Here is a 22,224-nt window from a genome sequence, read left to right on the forward strand (position 1 = left end):
ATAGACAAATAATATTGAAAGGGGCATCACCAACGTATGCATATGCAGATGTGATGGAGAAACATCTGAGATGCTGCGTCCCAATTTACATACGTAACACTACGTCCTAAAAGTATGTACTCTCTTTTTTTGTGAAGAAAAAGTACTTTTGAGCGTGTAGCAGAAGAGTATGCAAGCTTTGGGACATACTACTTCGTCATCTATAACGGACTTTGTCGCTTAGTTACGTGCATCCCATCACCATTTAAACTGCCCTCTTAGTCATAGTCACAGTTAAAATCCTCCACATTCAGTTTCATTTCCTACCGTATGGGAGAGAAATATAGTAGCACATTATTTGCATGTGTGGGATGCATTTAAAAGTTAATGGCCAAACGTGTCATTACAAAAGTTCATGCTGCTGCAGGTGAAATATAATGTGGGTTACTCGAATAAATATCTTTTAGTCAGGTTAAATACTGATAATTGAAATCACTCAAGTCCTAAATCTAAACCCTCTCTACTTAACCGCCGGACTCACACATCCATCATGGTTGTAGCCTAACACTTTTTTTCAGCCTTTGTAGTTCTAATCGAATCCTCGTCCAAGTTGCAATGTTTGGGCAATATCAATCGTTGTGTGTCGATTTGTACTTCAAATTCTGACCGGAAATAGTAAACCATCCGGGAATCTTTAGAATACTCTTTGAGTATACTGATTTGGGCCATACTTATTCTATTTTCGAATATTATTTAGTATGGATAGTATGCGAATTGGGACGCAGGGTCTGTTTGTGATTTCGAGGAAGATGTTGCAGTGGCTTCTCACGACTTTTCCATTGTTGTAAAATAAATATGATAATACCTGGTGTCCACCGGCACACCATCAACATTTTTGCAAAATTTGGAAAATCCTAATAGTATCTCAGACCGACTGAAACATCTCGGATTGATAGTCAAAAAGAAAACAGAGCTCTGATCGCATTTGCCCCCGTTGTAAGGCATTTGTATTACGATTAGAGTGCGTTTTGCAATATTGTGAAAATAAAATAATATGAGTTTTTGGAAAATTGTCTCACAAACTTTATTCAAATTCAGTCATTTCAGATGCGTTTCTGAAAAAAATTTTTCTGAAAAAAATTTCAGAATTGAGCATAGTTATGCTAATTATTTATGTACATGATTACCAGATCTAGTGTGAGCAAATAAGCACAGAAAGGCCAGATCCAGAGCTGCTGTGTAGTGTTAGCACATGATCACACTCCTCATCCTCCTCATCAAAGTAGCCGGTGTAATCCACATCTGGCAGCCGGGTGTTGTTCTTTGCTCGGGTTTTAACGAAAAGGAAAAGTTTAAATCGCTATAGCTGATTCGAACGAGTGATGTTCCATGGCATTATCCATTTTTGTAATGTACAAAATCTGCTTACAGTCACAACGTTTCTGATTGGTGCCACAATTTCGACGAATTAGAAATGGGTTTGAATGGGCTCTTTACCAGACTTTCAGAGCAAATCTAAATTTGCCGGAAGTTGTCTGGGTTTTCCCAGGCTAAGTTACAGCAGCATTCTTGGACATATTTGACATAGTTTAGCAGGTGATACTAAAAAACAACTGCAGCAATTGCTTCAGTAAGAATAAAGGCACAGACATTGAATCCCCCAAATTAACTATGAAATCCCTTGTTACCCAAACCATTAAATAGCCATTAGTGGGTTGAGACTGAACACACTGTGGTTTACTCTCAGTCAACACATAAGGTTGACTTCTGGGAAATGCAACAAAGAGAAAAACACAGGGTCATTCCTAGACATATGAGACTACCCATTGCTTCAAGTAATTCTACAGGGGTTTTACACACACAACATGACCCTTGACCTCCTCCTCCGACTGAATACAGTTGGTCTTCAGTGTCATCTACATGACTGTCCAAACTAAAACAGAGAGGAGCACACGAAAGCTTCTCAAGATACCTCGGAAAACATTCCCGCTTTGCTACGGTCTTCTTGGAAGTTTTTAAATGCAAACCAACTAAAAACAGGTAGAAGTACAGTGATCTGTGGCATAGTGGTAATGTGTCTGCTTGTGACAAGTAATTCACCGTTATTAATACACTGATAACTGATAAATGACGAATATTAAAATTCTGTACTAGTGAATCAAAAATAAAACACTTCACATTAAAATCTGTAGTTTTAAGTGAAATTGTGTAACAATGTATAGCATTACAATGGACAAATGGTCATTTTATGATCAAAATTAAAGTTTTTTTTTTTTTTTTTTTTTTTGCATTTAGTTATTATAAAGGCTTACATAATGGTTTTCAGTAGTGTGTAAAGACCTTACATAATGTACCGTTATGTTTTTATCACCTTAGAATGAGCCATTTCGGTCTCCATACACCACGAGTCCCCTTACAATGAAATCGCCATTTTGCACCCTAATGTTTCTACAGTAGCCCTAAACGGACAGACTTCTCTACAGGCTAGTCACTCTTTGATGTTTCAGACAATTACTTTTTTTTTCTGTGTCGGCCACCATAACTATATGTGCTTCGAAAGAGAGGGGTGAGCACTGAGTGATTGCATTTCACAACCTCACCACTAGATGCCGCTAAAATTTACACACTGCACCTGTAAGTAATCATTAGGTGACAGCAAAAATTAAATATCCCATATCTGCCATACTGTAAAATGCCCCTTTGAAGAAAAATAAAATTATTAAAAATGAATACAAAAAATAATTTTCCTTTTTATTTGGCAACGGTGGTTCCAATGGCAAATAATCACCATTAACAACATCAACCGAAAAAAAGAAGCTATATTTACTATACCTCAGTGTCACACCCACCGTCACAGTGAGAGCACTCTTCACTTCTCTTTTTCTACCCTTATCCATGCTTTCGATATTTTTACATCTTACTAGAATGTTGTTTTTCAAAATGTTTTGCTCCTTGACCAAATTTTGTTACATCAGTTTAGTCACCTTGCTACTCACCTTGCATTTCCTGCTCCTCCTTAAGAGACCTTCTCTCATACATTTACAGCTTTTCAAACTCTTAATATGAAGTGTTGATTTTGTATCAGATCTCTATCTTTAGAAAACAAAATAGCTTGACACCAGTCTGTTGGGGTCACATCCTCGAAATGGCTAATTAGTTGTCATGTAATTTTACCCTTTCTGAATTTGTCTGGTGTCATTATGCCTCTCAGCAAATGGACTGAATGTGTCTTTCAGCTAACACACATAAAACACAGCAACACACATTCTTTTTCTTGCCTGCCTCCAGTTGCACACCAGTCTGCACACAAAATTAATGAGGGCACTAACAAAAAGGGCAGAGAGAGAGAGAGAGCAAGAGAGACGGAGTCTTATGTAATTCTTTACCCCTTGGAGAGCAAGAAGGAGAATAAGGCCATCTAACACAAAAAGAGTATTGACACTGTGCACTGATAAATGAGACCCTCAGAGGAAACCTGTTACAGGATAAACCTACACATAACACTGTTACTCTCTTTATTTTCCTAATTCACAAACACATATATGAGTTCCTAGCATGCTTTCTCCTCTTTCTACATCTTATTTTGTCTCTAGTTTTTTCTCTCTTCACACCAGAGTTCAGCAAAATATAGCAAAATATTTACATCAGCACAATTGAGCAGAATTACTGTTTTTGAGCGCTGCACACATTATTTTGTGTATCTCCTCATATTGACTAATCCTGTCATCATTAACATAAGCATAGATAGAAACACAGAGCATGTTTGGACTGGCATATTACCTACTATTTTGTAACCAAAGTAGTGTGCATGTATACTGTGCAGTGTGCACAGTATCTGAAATAAAATGTGCTCAGCTTGACCTTCAAGGATAATGATTTGAGTATGTCTGTAGTAATTATAACCTTAAGAAATGAAGGCCAGTGGACAACACACACACACCATTTCAAAAGTTTAGGCTCAGTGAGATTTTTTTCCCAATGTTTTTGAAAGAAGTCACCAAGGCTGTATTTACTTCAGCGAAAAGTACCCTAAAAACAGCATTATTGTGAGATATTATTACAATTTAATATTTAATATATTCTAAAGTGTAATTTATTTCTGTGATGTCAAAGCTGAATTCTGCATCATTATGCTGCGTTAATGCCATGTCATAATTTCCATAATCTTGGGATTACTAAATGTCTATACTAAATGTCTAGGCTAAAATTAATCATTTTATTGTATTATGTATACATTACATTTATCAAAAGTGACCGTAAATTGACTGCTTTTCGCATTACAATGTTATTTTAAATCAGTTATTTTAAATTGTAATAATATCTCACAATAATACTGTTTTTAGTGGACTTTTCATTAAATAAATACAGCCTTGGTGACTTCTTTCAAAAACATTTTTAAAAAATCTCACTGAGCCTAAACTTTTGACATGGTGTGTGTGTATTCCACTGGCTTTCATTCTTAATGTTATAATATATATTTGTTTTGAAAAATATACGAATGCTTGTGATGTCTAAGATAAGTTTATGTATTTTTGTAGAGCATTAATTGAAACAACACAAGCAACAAACAAACATTTGTAATTAAGTGTGTGTATGTATGAATTTATGCAAGTATGTATGTATATGAGTATATATTTAGAATGTGTATATGATTATGTTTGCATGTATGCATATTATTATACATGTATATTGTTATTATGTTTAAATTTTGATGGCTAGATGTTGTTTTGTAAATAGGGTAGGCGTAATAAGCCATGGTTTCAGCCTACACCTTTTCGGTTATTCTCCTTGTTTGTAATGAATTTGCTGTACATACATTTTGTTCCATGTTTAGCCGAATAAACTTTCTTTCATTCATTCATACTAACTTAAAATACAGATTTATTTTGTTATATCCAATAAATTTCAGTCACTCCTCACTTTTCTATTTAAAGGTGATTATCAAACCTCTCATATGAGGTAACTCTCTAAGACATCTACAAAATGTACAACACGTTACGCTACATGTAAATGTCAGTGTGTGCAAGCTAACAACAAGTAATAAATGAACTCAGTCAGGCTGAAATGACAGAACGCTTAGCAGGGTTTAACAAGTATGCTAATGAAGGGGAAATCACTAATGAGCAAAAGGAAGAAGCATGCAGTGTTTGCTGACACCAGTCTAAGCACACACACAAACAGACAATTACGTTTTCATCAGGCACATACTGTACTGAATTTCAAAGTCTGCTAAGCAGCATTAGCCTGTCATTAGACTCAACGTCTGATGACCCTACACCAAACCATCAGCAGTCCGTTCATTGACTGTCTAGCGCTGACTGAAATCGCCATATCTGGTCTGATTGACTGGTATGCAACCTCAGGGTGCAAGTCCACACAGGTTTTTTGATTAGTGCTGTAACAATGAGCACATCACAGGAAGCATTCATTACTGTGGCATAATCTATTGAAGGTAAACTTGCCCGGCCTTGTGTAGCTTGTCATAGAGCTTGTCAATGAGTCTGTCATTTGAATTGTTTCACAGACTAAAATACATGTTTTAACTGAAAGCAGCTTGCACTGATATATCTTAAAAATGTCACTGCCATTGTTTTGTCTCAATATGCATACCAGTAATGTTTTACTGGTTGTACCTAATCCTGGCTTAATCTAAGCCCTGTCTGTGAAACCAGGCCTACGTGCTCTGTCCAAATCATCAGGTCCAGATAATGTACAAAACAGTGAAACGACAGCTGTCAGACAAATCTATCCAAAGCTATGCCTTTATCTCAATTAATAAGGTGAGGGCTTGTACTGTAAACATCCCAGCAAAAGTGTATGTGCATGTGGAAAAAATGAAAATAAAAAGACAACATTTTGTGACATAAGTCAGCATTAAGTGACAGTGAAGATTTTCACATTGTTACAAAAAAAAATATTTTAAAATGATTTATTTTTAACCTCCTATTCTTCAAAGAAACCTAAAAAAAATCACATTGTCTACAAAAGTATTAAGCAGCACAACTGTTTTCGACATTGTTAAAATAATTCATGTTTCTTGAGCAACAAATCAGTATATTATAATGATTTCTGAAGGATCATGTGACACTGAAGACTGTGATGCTGAAAATACATTAAGCCTTATTACACATTTGCTGTATTTTTGATCAAATAAATGCAGCATTGGTGAGCATAACATACTTCTTTCAAAACATAAAAAAATTCTTCCAGGCTTCCAGGTTGTAAGAATAGAATTATCAAAGAATTTCTACATAAAGAATTAGTGATGTGTTAGACATTCATTGACAAAATGAAAACGTCAACTTAATTGGCATCTATGTAATTGCCTGATTCAATTAGTTCAGCTTCATTGGCTTGCTGATACTGACTAATATTCTGCTAATTTCATCAACCACACAGTCAAGATAAACATGACTGACATGCGCTGATCTGGGATCAGGTTCATCTTATTATAGCTATGATTTAAATGTTCACATACACAAAGCCATTGCTTATTTGAGATCTGCTTACTCTAAGCAGATCAGATGGCTAAACTGATCTGAGGTCAGTTTTCAGCTATTTAGCAGAACGGAAGCACGTCCAGATAAAGCCCTGATCTGAGATCTGTTTTAAAGAAAGCTTCTAGAAATGAATAGACAAAGCTGATGTGATTGATTTGTTATGGTGGCACTCCAATAAACCTTTGAACTTTGTGAGTAGCAATATGGAGTGTTAAATGTAAAAAAAGGTGTTTAATGGGCCTGGTTACTAAGTTACTGCTAAGCTCAACTGTGGACGAAAGAGCAATCTACAACATTACATTGTTGTGTTTCAATGACACCCGACTTTCATGCAACAAAACAGATGGCCTCACAGTAGCAGTCACATTTAACACTCAGGATCTCAAATGGGTCAAAGGAGAAAGGTCACCTGACACATGAATACTGAATTGTTGGGGGTGGGAAGCACAGGTGAGACACTAAATTCTGCTACACTTTTTGTCTGCAGGGTATGTCATGAACATGGAGCATACACACACACACACACACACACACACACACACACACACACACACACACACACACACACACATGTTGGTCTATGTGGTTTACAGGGACTCTCCATAGGCGTAATGGTTTTTATACCGTACAAACCGTATTTTCTATCCCCTTACACTGCCCCTGCCCCTAAACCTACCCTTCACAGGAAACATTCTGCATTTTTACTTTCTCAAAAAAACATCATTTAGTATGTTTTTAAGGCCATTTGAATTATGAGGACATTTGATATGTCCTCATAAACCACATTTATAGTGTAATACCAGTGTAATACCCATGTAGTTATACAAATTTTTGTCCTCATAAACCACATAAACAGGCTCACACACACACACACACACACACACACACACACACACACACACACACACACACACACACTCACTCACTCACTCACTCACTCACTGCACTGTCTGTTCAACAATTCAAACAATTCTTCTGTCCTCATCCTATCACAATGCAACACAAAGCTGACACAATAAACAAGAATGTGTGAGGGGTCAAGGGTCACAGTAGCCCTCATTGTGTTCATGAACAGACTGACCTCTACACCAAAATGCCAAAATCATTCTGCAAGGAAGAATCTATTTTAAAATGAGCTCAATTGATCAACTGCATGTGCATCCACGTTATGTGAAACACAATAAGCTTCCTAATGACCATCTCATATCCTTTTGCCATTCAGGAATAAACATTAGTCCAAACTGACATTGATATTGTACATACACTGTACTACTCATCATGGCATGCTAAGTATCGACTGAGTCTGAGCCATCAGTGACTGTCCCCTGGATCAATATGCACTCCAGCTACAACCATACAACGTGTGTGTGTGTGTGTGTGTGTGTGTGTGTGTGTGTGTGTGTGTGTACACATTAGGGCTGTCATCTTTAAAAAAAAATCTAATTCGAACGGATATCAAATATCAACCAATATATTCGAATATCTACGACCCCATAGAAAAAAAAAAAAAATGGACACCGCCGTTGGGGAGATTCAATCACAAATGCATTTACAGTCTGACAGTCATAAACAGGACTCAGGCCACAGCCTGTATGGAAAAATAAATTGTTAACTAAAAGTTTGAAACAGCAGGTTATCAACTTAAGTGTAAATTAAGATATGAAGTGCCTTCAGTTTGATTATTCAGTTTGTCTACCGCATCATATGTCGACGCCGTCCTCTCCAGCATCTGGAATTTGTTTACGGATGTCATAGCAACTCTCAATGGCCACCAGGACTTATACGGTTTTATAAAAGCTATTTATTTGTTGTAAACTGTATTAATCATCTCAGAAAAAAAATTAATTCTAATGTCGGGCGCAGTTTAAGTAGTTGATTGTTTGCTAGGTTTAGGGACAGTGTCATTATGCCAAAATTATCTTCATAAACTTTTACGAAATAAAAAGTTTATCCCTCAGAAATATGTACTTTCCTCACTTGTCAACATGCTTGGTGCATGTGAGCGCGGCGCGTGCTCTTCAGTGGTGAAAGCGTGCTGTGTACGTCATGTAAGGATGCACACTCAAAAGTAATCCGGTCAGGTCGTTTACATGGTGAAATGTTTCGTTTGATCGATTCATGAAAAAGTTTATCCCACCCATCTCAAAACGATTACAATTTCATTCAGATTGAACTTTTAAACCGATTACAGTGCTCCATGTAATCCCACCGACAGTAAAAAATTGCGCTACATGGCACTTTAAAAAACGGATAGTTTATTTATAGTTCGATTACGGATATTTCACGTCATGTTCGAATGCATATTCGAATATCGAATAAAAAGTGACAGCCCTAGTACACATGGGTATTGAATATCTCACAGAATAACTCCTCTACTTAAAATAAAATAATAAATATTTGGGTGGTTAAAAAAAGGGATCAAAACCAATGCTCCACGTGCAAATGATCGTTTTCTCTCTCAAATCCCTGAATCCTACCTTGGCTCGAATCTGACCAGACGTGGACACTTTTCGGATGAGTTTATGTGAGGTCTCCTCAGGCTCCCCGTCACTGTCCGATGATTCATCACCCGCCTCGGCCTGAGGGTCCGGAGAGGTCAGGGACTCCCGGGGCTCCCGGACATAAAGGACATTTGGATTGAACTTCGAGGCCATGACTGTGCAGGCGACAGGATTTTCACTGCACTTGTCTCCTCCTTTGTGCCAAGTCAGCTCTGAAACAGAGAAGGCATTGCTCAATGGTAGCTAACAGTATTGATTCCCAAAGAGACCTCTTCTGCTTTCATTTTAAAGACCAATGAAGCTCTAGGAACCACAGTGTTCATTGCAAATTCAGTTCCTCTATTGTTTTGAGGCCAAAACCAAACATCAACGTGTGTAACGCTGGCCACGGACTTGTGTGGAATTTTCTTCTGATTGCTTTCAGAGGGAAGTGCTGCCCATAACAGCTGATCTAGGATAAGTTGTCTCCATAATAACAGCATATTGCCGATGAAACTGTTTTTGGTGTTTGTGATCTTGAGAGCATCAAAGGTTTCTATTTACAACATGTTTTCCAGAGTTGAGTAATGTAGCCAATCACAAACATATCTGATGATTTCTTGAACGTAATAGCCAATCAGACATTAAGTTACAATCAATCCACTGTGACTCACCTCTCAAAACACAGAGTTTTTGTCCAATGCCAAGTCCTGCATGCTCACAAATCCTCACGTTATAACTTAACTTATAAAGTGTTGATATTATGTAGGCTAAATAAGAGATTAATTGTGCAGTCAGCTTCACAGATTAATTTTGTGAGATTGCGATAAATTGAGACGAGAGACTAGGGAGCACTGTGATATTTATAATCCATTTAGAATTATTTTAATAAAACGTTTGTTTTGCTACATTAGGTATGCAATGTTTATTAACTGTTCAAATTGGCTGCCATGCCAAATACATTATGCTTGCTTTTCTTTTCTAATTATAGCAGTTTGCAAAATAATTTTAGAGCGTTTATGCAAGGCGACATGTAACTTGAAACTATTTTATGACATCTATTTAAATGTGTTTTTAAAGAGGAAGAGCATCTAGCCGCTGCCTTACCCTAGAGTTGGTTCACCCTCCGCCTATGAATAGGGGATTATTTTGTCTATTGCACAATAGCATTATGAGTCATTGAAAAAAAGGGGGATATGCAAGATGATAAAAAAGGACAAAGCTTCTATAACAGAAGATTGTGATCTTTGTATGCTGGTTTCGTGCATAAAAATATATTTTTTTTAGAGTTGTGTAACTACAGAGTACAAGTACTTCCTGCACTTCGGTTATGCCGCAGACAAAAGTTTCTATATTAAATATTATAAATATAAAAATAAAAGATATAAATATTAACAAATAAGATTAAAATATATATATATATATATATATATATATATATATATATATATATATATATATATATATATATATATATATAAAGTGTATATAAGTGTATATATATATATATATATAAGTGTATATAAGTGTATATATATATATACACTTTTAAATCACATTTTTTTTATTCACAGAGTAAAAACATTTTCATCAGAATGTATTCAGGTAATTTTATGAAATTATTTTAATAAAAATAGATCCAGACAAAATAACGAGCGACACGCCATTGACCCTCATGCAGACGGTGAAGCCCATTAGCGCTCAGAATCGATTCAAGCCCATCTGACATAATCCACAGACGGTCGCTGTCAGAGCTTTGAGAGATACATGAACTCGCTGACTGTTGCGAGTGTGTTCACAGCTGCGCATTCGTTGCGCTCACAATCATTCGATTCGCCGACACTCCGTTATCACCTTCCTGTTAATAAAATTGAATCGGCTCTTGCCCCCAAAACATTGCCTCAACGTGTCTCCATGTATAAAACACGACGCTTCCTGCAACAGACTTTATAGTTTATAGCACACACATCTCCTGTAACATGAAATAACTACCTGTTATGATGTCGCGCTTCAGCTGTCTACGTGTTGAAAGAACCAGTCGCTTTGCAGAGCAATAAAGAGACGTTCGACTCAATAACTAATATTTAAACGCAGGCGTCTAATGGGCTTTTGGTTTTGAGGAGATTATATTTACAGAGATATCTCTGACTCACTAGCACCAGCTGTGTTCTCGTGTCTTTCCAACCCAAAACAGCAGTATTACAGGCAGCATTTATGTTGTACATACACAATTTAGCGATCTCACGCGAGCAGCAATCTCCGGCTTCATCATTTGAACAAAAACGTTAACGGTTTGATTCATTTAACGCTTGCGGCGCTCGGCCATCACTTTCTGAATTGACAAATAGACTCAACTGTCACTCTCGCGCACGATTCCGTCTGTGGCGGTTGTTCCGACTGAATGAAAAGGTGGACGTGGTGTTTTACCTCAATGGTGCGTTGTCGGCTCCCGTTGACCCTCGTGTGTGTGTGTGTGTGTTCTTGTTGCTCTTGGTTGGCTTTCGCGCTACGCGGTTAGATACTGTCAAATCTGCTTCTGTCGCGCACATACGCGCGTGTACGCATAGCATCGGATAAGATTTGAATCGAATGGGAGGGGTGGACTAGAGCGCGAGAGCGTCTGTGTGTCAGCACATCTGGATGGCTTGACAACAGATGTCGAAGAAATGTTTGACAGATAAGGTTAATGCTTCTTTACCTACAATCGTTTTAATGCAGTTCTCTATGTCAGGGGTTTTCAAACTTTATGATGCCAAATAAGGACCCTCAAATATGAAGACATTTTATGAGGGACCCCCTTCAAAAAATCCATCTATTTTTAGGCATATGAAAAAACAAAACTTTGTTTTAAACTGTTAGATAAATTGACATTATAAATACAAAACATTATTTACAAACTTAATAGATTGACTAGCCTATACTTAAAGGGATAGTTCACCCAAAAATGAATATTTGATGTTTATGCTTACCCTCAGGGCATCCAAGATATAGATGTGTTTGCTTCTTTAGCAGAACACAAATTAAGATTTTTTAACTCCAACTCGTATAATTCATGTCAATTGGGTCTAATTACATATTCTCTGAAATTTTCTGGGGACCCCATAGAACATTCTGGAGGACCCCTGGGGGTCCCCAGACCCCAGTTTGAAAACCCCTGCTCTATGCAGACACGGGATCACATTAGGAACTTCAGAATAGAGGCTGTTTGGTAGTAACAAGGGGATTTTTGCAAAAGAAATGTGTGACTTGTTGCTATACGTCGAGCTGATTCACATTATTTTGACCATTCAGACTAATAACATTCAGTAATAAGTGGTCAGATAACAGGCATAATAAAGGCATATGCAATGTCTTAAACCATAAATCTATTGTGGATATTGGTTTGTGATGAGGTTTCTTAACAAAATACCTGCATTTAGAAACCCCAATAAAATTAGCTATGGTTAATGTGTTGGAGAAACTCAGGAATGGGACAGAAAATGAAAGAAAAGGTGTATGGCACTCAAATACACTAGAGTTTTCTCACTTTACTCCTACACACCATTCTCGAACATCTTATTACAACTTAATTTCACTGTTTGCAAATCACTTAAATGTGTAAAATGGACGTTTATTTCATCCATTCATGTTGAAACTCTATGAGTAGATCTTCTTTTTTCTTTCTTGTGGCATTAACTGAAAATCAGCAGGGGATTTTTGGTTCCCAGCATGCCATCTGTAGAGAGGGGACTAGATTTGAAGAATAACCGTAAATTTGTGAAAGTAAGTGTGAATTTGTGAGTGTACGTTTGTGAAGGTGTTTATTTTTTATTTTTGGAACAAGATGAAGAAATAGAGAGACATGCTAACGTTTACTAATCTGTTACAGATTAAGACCAGCTATAGTAGCATGGATTAAGACCAGTTATAGTAGCATTTTGATGGATTAAGACCAGTTATAGTAGCATTTTTGGATTAAGACCAGTTATAGTAGCATTTTGATGGATTAAGACCAGTTATAGTGGTGTTTTGACGGATTAAGACCAGTTATAGTGGCGTTTTGACGGGTTTGGTTAGTGAAGAGTGGAGCTTGTGTAGGTTGAGGATAGGTAGGGCATGAGTTGCAAATTTCAATGGTGTAAAAAGTCTCTTCTTCCTTGCAATTCCTGCTACACCATATTATTCTTTAGTGTGCTAAAGCTGTTGCTAACTGCATTACTTTGACATCTGGCCATTTAGCACCCCATTCTCAGCTCTCAGATGAAAATAGAATATATACAAAATAAAAATACATGCTGTACTGAGATCAGTTTTAGTCATTGCTCTCATACCTAAAATAAGGAAAATGTGCCAGTGCAACAACAAATTCACACTGCTTTTTTTTTCAAACACATTTTGTGAACTTTTTAAAAACTGCTCTCCCCTAACTGCTCTTATATGATTGAGCATAGCGTTAAAATCAACTGTAACAATTTTATTTTTTTATTTTTGTCCTACAATTCTTGTTTTGCATCCACATCCATAACCATAATAAGCACTAATAGCTGTAAACTCCTAGGTTGTTTTTTTTCACATCCACATACCGTAGATAGGCTAGATGCTAATTTTCTGTCATTAGAAATGTATGAAATGGCAACAAATTGATGTGTGCGCTTTCATGTTTATCACACACCTAAAGTGGCGGCCTAACTGCCAGCCTAAGTCCATTTACATTCAAGTCATGCTGCTGCCACTATCCAAACAAGGGACTTAGAAATTATTGTAAGTGCAATTGAAGTATGACATGTGTATTTATTATGCTTTACTCACATTAATGTTCTAAAAAAAAAAGAGAAAGAAACGAGAATAAATTGACCACTTACTATATTATTTCCTTAATTATGACTGCAAATTATAGTTTATATGCACCAATATTAATCAATTTTCCACTTATTATCTGGATGGCAACTTACAAACTATATCTAGGCCTATATGTATTAAAAAGTGATTCAAATATATTTTCAGAATTTTAAAGTAAAAATAATAATAATAATTACTAAAAAGGTAGAATTAAGTAAAGAGAACTGAAAAGAGCAAAAATGCACATACATTTCGTTTTCTACTATTTTCTAATTTCGAATTAACATGCAAACAAACGTTTCAATGATAGGTCCTATTGTCTATTTACTATCTCAAAGGATGAATAAAGTTGTTCATGAGTGAGGGGCACCTCCACAAACTAGCCATTATTTTGGATGTAGCTTTCTGCTGCCACCCAGCGGTATAAATTAAAACCCACTGTATGTCTAATGCTACGGGTCCCAATTAAAGAAGTATCAAGGTTTCCGTATAACTATATTCTGCGTCGATGCAGTAATGCACGACATGCAGCGTATTCTTCTTTAAAATACAGATTATTTTAAAATGTGGGGCAAGCTCAATTAGGTTTTTTTTTTTCGTGCTATGAACAATTAAGAATTGGTATGTGATCAAAGAGACGCTTTGGGGTAGATGCCACTGGATCACGGAGCTCACAGAGAATGAGTTTCGTGATCCCCGGTGAGCTGCTGTGCCCCTCAAGGTACGTCATCCTTCGTGTATCCACGCGCACTTAAACCACTGCAGAGGAACATCCTACCTGCCGTGCGCAAGCGGAGGCACGAGTGGGCTCACTGATTCAGATGCAGGAGGATTACACATGCAGGATACACTTGCGAAGAAGATTCACTCTTAAATGTGTAGATTTAATGAAATTTAATATTTAAGATATTGACACAAAAATCGTCGAAAGCTTTGTCCTGCTGGTTGCTCATGAAAAAAAGTGCAATAATCAGATGGTACAGGCAAAAGAAACGTTCCACCGTTTATCGGTTGCCATGAGAACGCGTGCAGTGAGATGGAAGTTGCCTTAGTCAGCTGAGGGATGAATGGATAGATACATAGAACGATAGATAGAACAATGTGTAGCTAGATAGAACAATAGATAGAACAATAGAACGATAGATAGAACAATAGATAGAACAATAAATAGTTAGATAGAACAATAGATAGATAGATATGTAGGTAGGTAGGTAGGTAGGTAGGTAGGTAGGTAGGTAGATAGATAGATAGATAGATAGATAGATAGATAGATAGATAGATAGATAGATAGATAGATAGATAGATAGATAGATAGATAGATAGATAGATAGATAGATAGATAGATAGATAGATAGATAATTCCATTCCTATTCACTGCTTTGTACATCATTCTCATTTAAACTACTAGACCATGAAACACTGAGCCTCTCTTTGATCTTCAGTGAAAGAAACAGTTTGTATGCTTATCTGAATATGTGAGTGTATCCCTCATACAAATGCGATTACAAATGTACAATTATTTATACCATGTAGATTGCCAGTAAAATATGCACCTGTAGTGTTTTTTTTCTTTCTTTTTTTTTCTTCTTTTTCTTTTAGTCTTCGCAAGGTGGGTTAAATAAATATTTAAAATGTGTGGATTTCTGTCTCAAAGGAACTGAATACTAATCATGCAAAAAGCACAACTGGAACAGGATTATAATTTTAACAGCAGTGCACTGGGGAAGCGTACCAGGAGAAACCGCTAATTGGTTCAACAGTTGAGGAATATTATCTAAAGATCAGTGAATCATTTAGAGCAATGCCCAATGGGCTCCTCAACAGAGCGAACAACAGCCATTGCCCTTTTGCACTGACTAGAGATCAGCGTTGCCATTTCTTCAGTTATTGTAAGATAAAGATGAGGCTAAGGGTGCTAGTTCCAGAGCAAAATAATGAAGTGCTGGAGCTGTTTTAGAGAATTAATAGCAGTACTCTGATATTGTACTGTGTAAGTACTCTGATAAAATGGTGCGTTCAAGTCCTCCTGGAAAGTTTACAAGTTGGGAAGTCATGTTTATGAAGTGCGTTCAAGTCACTTTCGTTTGAGCATAATGGCAATGTACCTTCTCTTAGCTGACTACACAAAAATATAGCAAAGTTTTTAAAGGATTAGTTCACTATAAAATCAAAATTACCCCATGATTTACTCACCCTCAAGCCATCTTGTGTATATGACAGTCTTCTTTCTGATGAACACCATCAGAGTTATATAAATCCAGACCATCCATCCATTATAAAAATTAGCGATACAGCTCGGGGGGTTAAAAGAAGAATAAAGGTCTTCTGAAGTGAATCGATGGGGTTTAGTAAGAAAAATATCCATATTCGAAACTTTATAAAGTAAAATATCAGACTGCCTTCCGTATTCGACATATGCAGAAAGTGTGAAACACTTTGGCAACATTATCAATATTTTAAATACTGAAAACAAAAAACCTCCCTATTTCATTGCAGATAAAAATCCCAAAAATTGATTTACCTTCTGATTGCTATCATCTATGTTAAACTTTTAAACAAATATAATGTTAAAAAATTATAAATTGCTCAGTCTACTCAATCTCCCTTAAGCCCTACTATCTTTTCTTTCTGGCTGGCCTTTGCCTCATCTGACCTGCTATCAGCTTCCGTCTTCCTCTATCATCTTCACACTTTCCGTAAATAAACAATTGCCCAAATCCCTGCTGTCTCCCTCTTAGGTCTAATATGAAATGACATGCTCTCATCAATCAGAGAAGCTGTGGGTGAAAGCTATGGAAAAGTCTGTCCTGAGTGGATGCTAACACTTGTCTCTGACCCCCCTTAGGATTACTCTTTCACACATGGTCACCTGCTGCTCCAAAAGCCAGCCGGACCCCAATGGGCACGAGTTAACTGCTCCAGACTAATCCAAAATCGAATGAAAAAAGGCTCTTGACAAAAGAGAGAGGGAGAGAGAGAGAGAGAGAGAGAGAGAGAGAGAGAGAGAGAGAGAGAGAGAGAGAGAGAGAGAGATGCAAAAAAGAAGAAGGGGAGTGATAAATATCTGTGCCTTTAGGTATTATACCTTTATTAGACGGAAAAACTGACCCAGTTAGACCCATGGTATTACCAGCTCCAGCTTGGGGCAGCCTCTGCAAACAGTCCTGAGTGCGTTCATGGCAGTCTGGAGAGCGAGTTTCCAGTCATATAATAACAGCTCAAGTGTTGTTAAGTCTTCCTGACTGAGATTGAGCAAGTAAACGTAATCTTATTTTATATATACAAGCCAAAAGTATTAGGACACCCCTCCAAATCAATGAATTCAGGTTCTCCAATCACATCCATGACCACACATGTATAAAATAAAGCACCTAGGCATGCAGACTGATTCTACAAACAGGGTTTGTTAGTGGAGGTATAAAGAAGTGGAAGCAATTGGGAACAACAGCAACTCAGCCATGAGGTGGTAGGCCACGTAAAATCACAGAGCGGGGTCAGCGCATGCTGAGGCGCACAGTGCGTACAAGTTGACAATTTTCTGCAGTCAATAGTTACAGACCTCCAAACTTTGTGTGGCCTTCAGGTTAGCTCAAGAACAGTGCGTAGAGAGCTTCATGGAATGGTTTTCCATGGCTGAGCAGCTGCATCCAAGCCTTACATCACCAAGTGCAGTGCAAAGCATCAGATGCAGTGGTGTAAAGCATGCAGGTACATGGACTCTAGAGCAGTGGAGGCATGTTCTCTGGAGTGACCAATCATGCTTCTGTATGTAGCAATTTGATGGATGAGTCTGGTTTTTGGCGGTTGCTATAAGAACGGTATATGCTTTACTGAATTGTGCCAATCATTATGTTTGGGTAGAGGAGGGTTGTGGTTACTATGTGGAGTGGGTTTTTTTTTCAGGGATTGGGCTTGGCCCCTTAGTGCCAGTAAAATTAATTCTTAAAGGGATACTTCACCGCTTTTCATATTAAACCATGTTATTCCCTTAACGAAAACAAGTTGATACATACATCTCTCTATTGACAGAAATGAGAGAGGGAGGGGGAGATGTGAGGGAGGATTTTTCAGCCGGGACTTTTTACTGCACCGAGTCGAAGTACTCTCAGAAGTGCTATTCCGCCATACATTATAGTTCTCCTTTTTAATCCACTTATAAGCGCCATCATACTTGATAGTTCAACTATTCGTGCAACTGTATTTAAATAGGGGAAACGTGGAGGTGTTTGGTCGCTTCTAACTTGATCTCTGTTTGGTACCATAGTGAATGAACTGGGCTTAGTGGGCTAAGCTAAATGCTATCAGAACGTCACCGCACGTCAGAGAGATTAAGTTCATGCACTGAGATGAGAGAGGTATGTATCAGCTCGTCTTAGTTAAGGAAAGAACATAGTTTTATATGAAAAAGCGGTGAAGTATCCCTGCTTCAGCATACCAAGATGTTATGGACAATTTCATGCTCCCAACTTTGTGGGAACAGTTTGGGGATAGCCAGTGCACAAAGCAAGGTTCATATAGACATGGTAGAGCGAGTTTGGTGTGGAGGAACTTGACTGGTCCAGTGGAGTCCCAGTGGTGTAATGTAACAAAGTAATAATACTTTGTCACAGTTCTCTAAAATGTATTGGGAGAATCTGTCATTTCTTTGAGTTTTTATATTTCTGTCAACTTCACTCATTTCTTGAAATAAAATGTATAATTTTACTTCAATACATTTACCGCTCAATCCGCAATGACATCATTTTTGCTGTTCACACCTTTTTTATCAAATCTGTATTCAGGAAATATTCCACAGTCAAATGTTAGTGGAGGTATAACGAAGTGGAAGCAACTGGGAACAACAGCAAGTCAGCTAAGAAGTGGTAGGCCACGTAAAATCACAGAGCGGGGTCAGTGCATGCTGAGGCGCACAGTGCGTACAAGTTGCCAATTTATTGCAGTCAATAGTTACAGACCTCCCAATTTTTTTAAATGAAAGACGGGGTCTGTATAGATTTGTGTTAGTGAGCACTTTTCCTCTGCCAAAATAATCCATCCACCTCACAGGTGTGGCATATCAATATGCTGATTAGACAGCATGATTATTGCACATGTGCCTTAGGCTGGCCACAATAAAAGGCCACTCTAAAATTTGCAGTTTTATCACACAGCATAATGCCACAGATGTCATAAGTTTTAAGGGTGCGTGTAATTGGCATGCTGACAGCATGAATGTCCACTAGAGCTGTTGCCCATGAATTGAATGTTCATTTCTCTACCATAAGCCATCTCCAAAGCTGTTACAGAGAATTTGGAAGAACCATCCAACCGGCCTCAAAATCGCAGACCACATGTAACCACACCAGCCCAGGACCTCCACATCCAGCACCTTCATCTCCAAGATCGTCTGAGACCAACCACCTGGACGGCTGATGCAACAATTGGTTTGCATAAACAAAGAATTTGATCCTGAGGCCCATTGTTGTGCCATTCACCCACGAGCATCACCTCACGTTGCAGCATGATAATACACAGCGCCATGTTGCAAGGATCTGAACACAAATCCTGGAGGCTGAAAACATCACAGTTCTTGCATGACCATCATACTCACTGGACATGTCACCCATTGAGCATGTTTGGGATGCTCTGGATCAGCGTATACGACAGTGTGTTCCAGTTTCTGCCAATATCCAGCAACTATGCACAATCATTGAAGAGGAGGGGACCAACATTCCACAGGCTACAATCAACAACCCGATCAACTCTATGCAAAGGAGATATGTTGCACTGCGTGAGGCAAATGGTTGTCACTCCAGATACTGGCAGGAGTGGCCTTTTATTGTGGCCAGCCTTAGGCACACCTGTGCAATCATGCTGTCTAATCAGCAGGTAGAGCTCACAAATTTAGACAATGTTGTGAACAATATTTGAGGGAAATAGGCCTTTTGTGTATACTTCATGTATATTTCCACCATGTATATTTCCTTGTCCGCTGTAGAGTAATGCAGTGAGTCTTGTTATAGGTTGTTAAGCCAGCCAATCAGAATTTAGCAGTCTCATCTCTGATTGGTTGGAATTATGTCATATTGTAACATTGAATTGTGTTGAGCAAGCGAGCCATCTGAGCAGTCTGAGCGGGTATTGGAGCGCAAGAAACCGAGATGTTGCACATGTGAAAGAGAACATCGGCGCACATACAAACAAGCTTATTTTAAATGCAAATTTGATTTTCGTTCGCTCAAAATATTTTCTTATTTGCGAGACAAACATTTCTCCGTAAAACTCAGTTCACGCGTGTGCGACGTCCTTTTGCCCTCTCAAAATATGATCTTGCACGTGCATTAATTGTGGCATAATTGTAATCCCATACTATAACTTCAGCCTACATGTGAACTAGCACATAACATTAACTTTACACGTTAACTCATAAGGGGGTCACACACCAGACACGAAGCTCAGCGCAGCGCCGCGCCAAGTCTCTAAAATTCTCTGCAGGGCCCTGTGCCCGGTTGCATAAAACACCTTAAGTGAAATTTTCCCTTAATCCCATACGATTCAAAGATCATATATACGGCGTCAGATTACTATTGTTCAACATTCACTGCTCATTAATCATCACACGATTACTTTATCTGGACAAACTCAGTATCATCAGAAAGATTAAAGACTCCAGCTTCAATATTTGAACACTGTTTATGATAAAACTGGGTTGTAGTGACATTAAATTCTTAATTTATGTCAGGAGTGCATTATTATCGATCCATTATGAACCTTAAATTATCGATCGGTTAGTTTCCGTTAAACTTAAGGGTGTTGCAGAAAATAGTGTCACTTAAGGGTTTCTTACACTGAAACATCATAAACCCTTAGAATTACCCTCAAGTGTCTATTTTTCACTTAAGTAAGCCCTTAAAAACCATTAAGTGTTGCATAAAGCCCCTTAACTGTCATTTTCCTAAGTAAAGTTTAAATTACAACTCCGATGAGAAATGACTGTAATTAACAGATGTTTACAGAGTAGATCATTCTCTGGGATGCGTTTTTATGAAAATCGAATGTAAAGAGTTTTATCTTTAAAAACAGATTAGCTTATAGCGCTTGTCTATGGGGCACAGGTTAGACACAGGGTAGTAAAATTAAATCGCTAGTTAATACCACTAACAAGGCTCAAAATAGCCTCACACTAACACAGTAGCATAATGAGGGTCCCTACATGCAAAGCGAAGCATTGAGAACTTTGTAAGTGTACAAACAGTTTAATAAGAAGATACTTTATAAACACAGTGCATTACGCATTCACGGACAGGCGCCATATCTTGGAAAACAGTCTCGACGAATCGATCCACGAGTGCTGTTCTAAGTGAGCTGCTAGGAATTAAGTTTGTGAAATGTTATAACATGGACATTTTTATTTTTATTAACTTATTTTCTCTGTGGTGTTCAGTGTTTTCTTCCGGAGACAACGGACCAAATGAGATTCTAAGTCACAGTTCATCACTTAGCAGAGCTCTCGTCGCTCGATGAGTCGAGACTGTTTTCCAAGATGGCACCTGTCCGTGAACGCATAATGCACTGTTTTTATAAGGTTTATAAGGTATCTTCTTATTAAACAGTTTGTACACTTACAAAGTTCTCAATGCTTCGGTTTGCATGTAGGGACCCTCATTATGCTTCCGCGTTAGTGTGCGGCTATTTTTAGCCTTGTTAATGGTATAAACTAGCGATTTAATTTCACTACCCTGTGCCGCATAGACTAGTGTTATAAGCTAATCTGTTTTTAGAGATAAAACTCTTTACATTCAATTTCCTTGAAAACGCATCCTAGAGAACGATCTACTCTGTAACCTTCTGTTAATTACACCTAGGTTCATTTCTCACCGGAGTTGTCCTTTAAGGTTAGGAAAACATTACTTTACTTACTATTGCCTACTTACAAACTTACTATTTCCTTTCTCTCCCTCTCCCTCTCCCTCTCCCTCTCCCTCTCCCTCTCCCTCTCCCTCTCCCTCTCCCTCTCTCTCTCTCTCTCTCTCTCTCTCTCTCTCTCTCTCTCTCTCTCTCTCTCTCTCTCTCTCTCTCGTATGTATTTCATTGATCCCTTACCTTGTATAAGCTATTATTTTGTCAATTTGCAATTTTGCTCAATTAAAAAATAAAAAATAAAATAAGGAAAATGTTACCTTAAGAGTTTACGAACATAAATGAGGGAAACATTAATGAGTTTATGGATACTGTTGAAGATATAGATGTGCCAAGGCAAATATTTTGCAATAGGGAGAACCCTTTGGACCATCTTAGCGATTGAAAACAGCTTCGAGATTATCTTTAATCGCCACAGGAATGAGATCGTTAAAAAAAATGGAATTCCACATAAACATTGATCAATGGAAGTGCATAATGTACAGTCCCTGACAAAAGTCTTGTCGTTTGTGTACAAATTGACCTAAAGTGCCGCTGAAATATATTTC

General features: G+C 37.8%; 1 protein-coding gene across 2 annotated transcripts in view; it reads right to left on the minus strand.

Annotated features, from left to right (window-relative positions):
• The window catches only part of si:dkey-172j4.3 (diacylglycerol kinase delta), a 97,524-nt gene extending 85,983 nt beyond the window's left edge, over positions 1 to 11,541 (minus strand). For both annotated transcript variants that reach the window (XM_067444452.1, XM_067444434.1), the window contains exons 1-2: positions 11,387 to 11,541; positions 8,957 to 9,192 (exon numbers count right to left, since the gene is read on the minus strand). In XM_067444452.1, coding sequence (XP_067300553.1) covers positions 8,957 to 9,133 — 177 coding nt within the window. In that variant the 5' untranslated portion in view covers positions 9,134 to 9,192; positions 11,387 to 11,541. The remainder of the gene's footprint in view (positions 1 to 8,956; positions 9,193 to 11,386) is intronic.
• Between the last annotated feature and the right edge of the window lie 10,683 nt (positions 11,542 to 22,224).

The sequence above is a fragment of the Pseudorasbora parva genome, chromosome 1, assembly GCF_024679245.1.
Source record: "Pseudorasbora parva isolate DD20220531a chromosome 1, ASM2467924v1, whole genome shotgun sequence".
Classification (NCBI taxonomy): domain Eukaryota; kingdom Metazoa; phylum Chordata; class Actinopteri; order Cypriniformes; family Gobionidae; genus Pseudorasbora; species Pseudorasbora parva.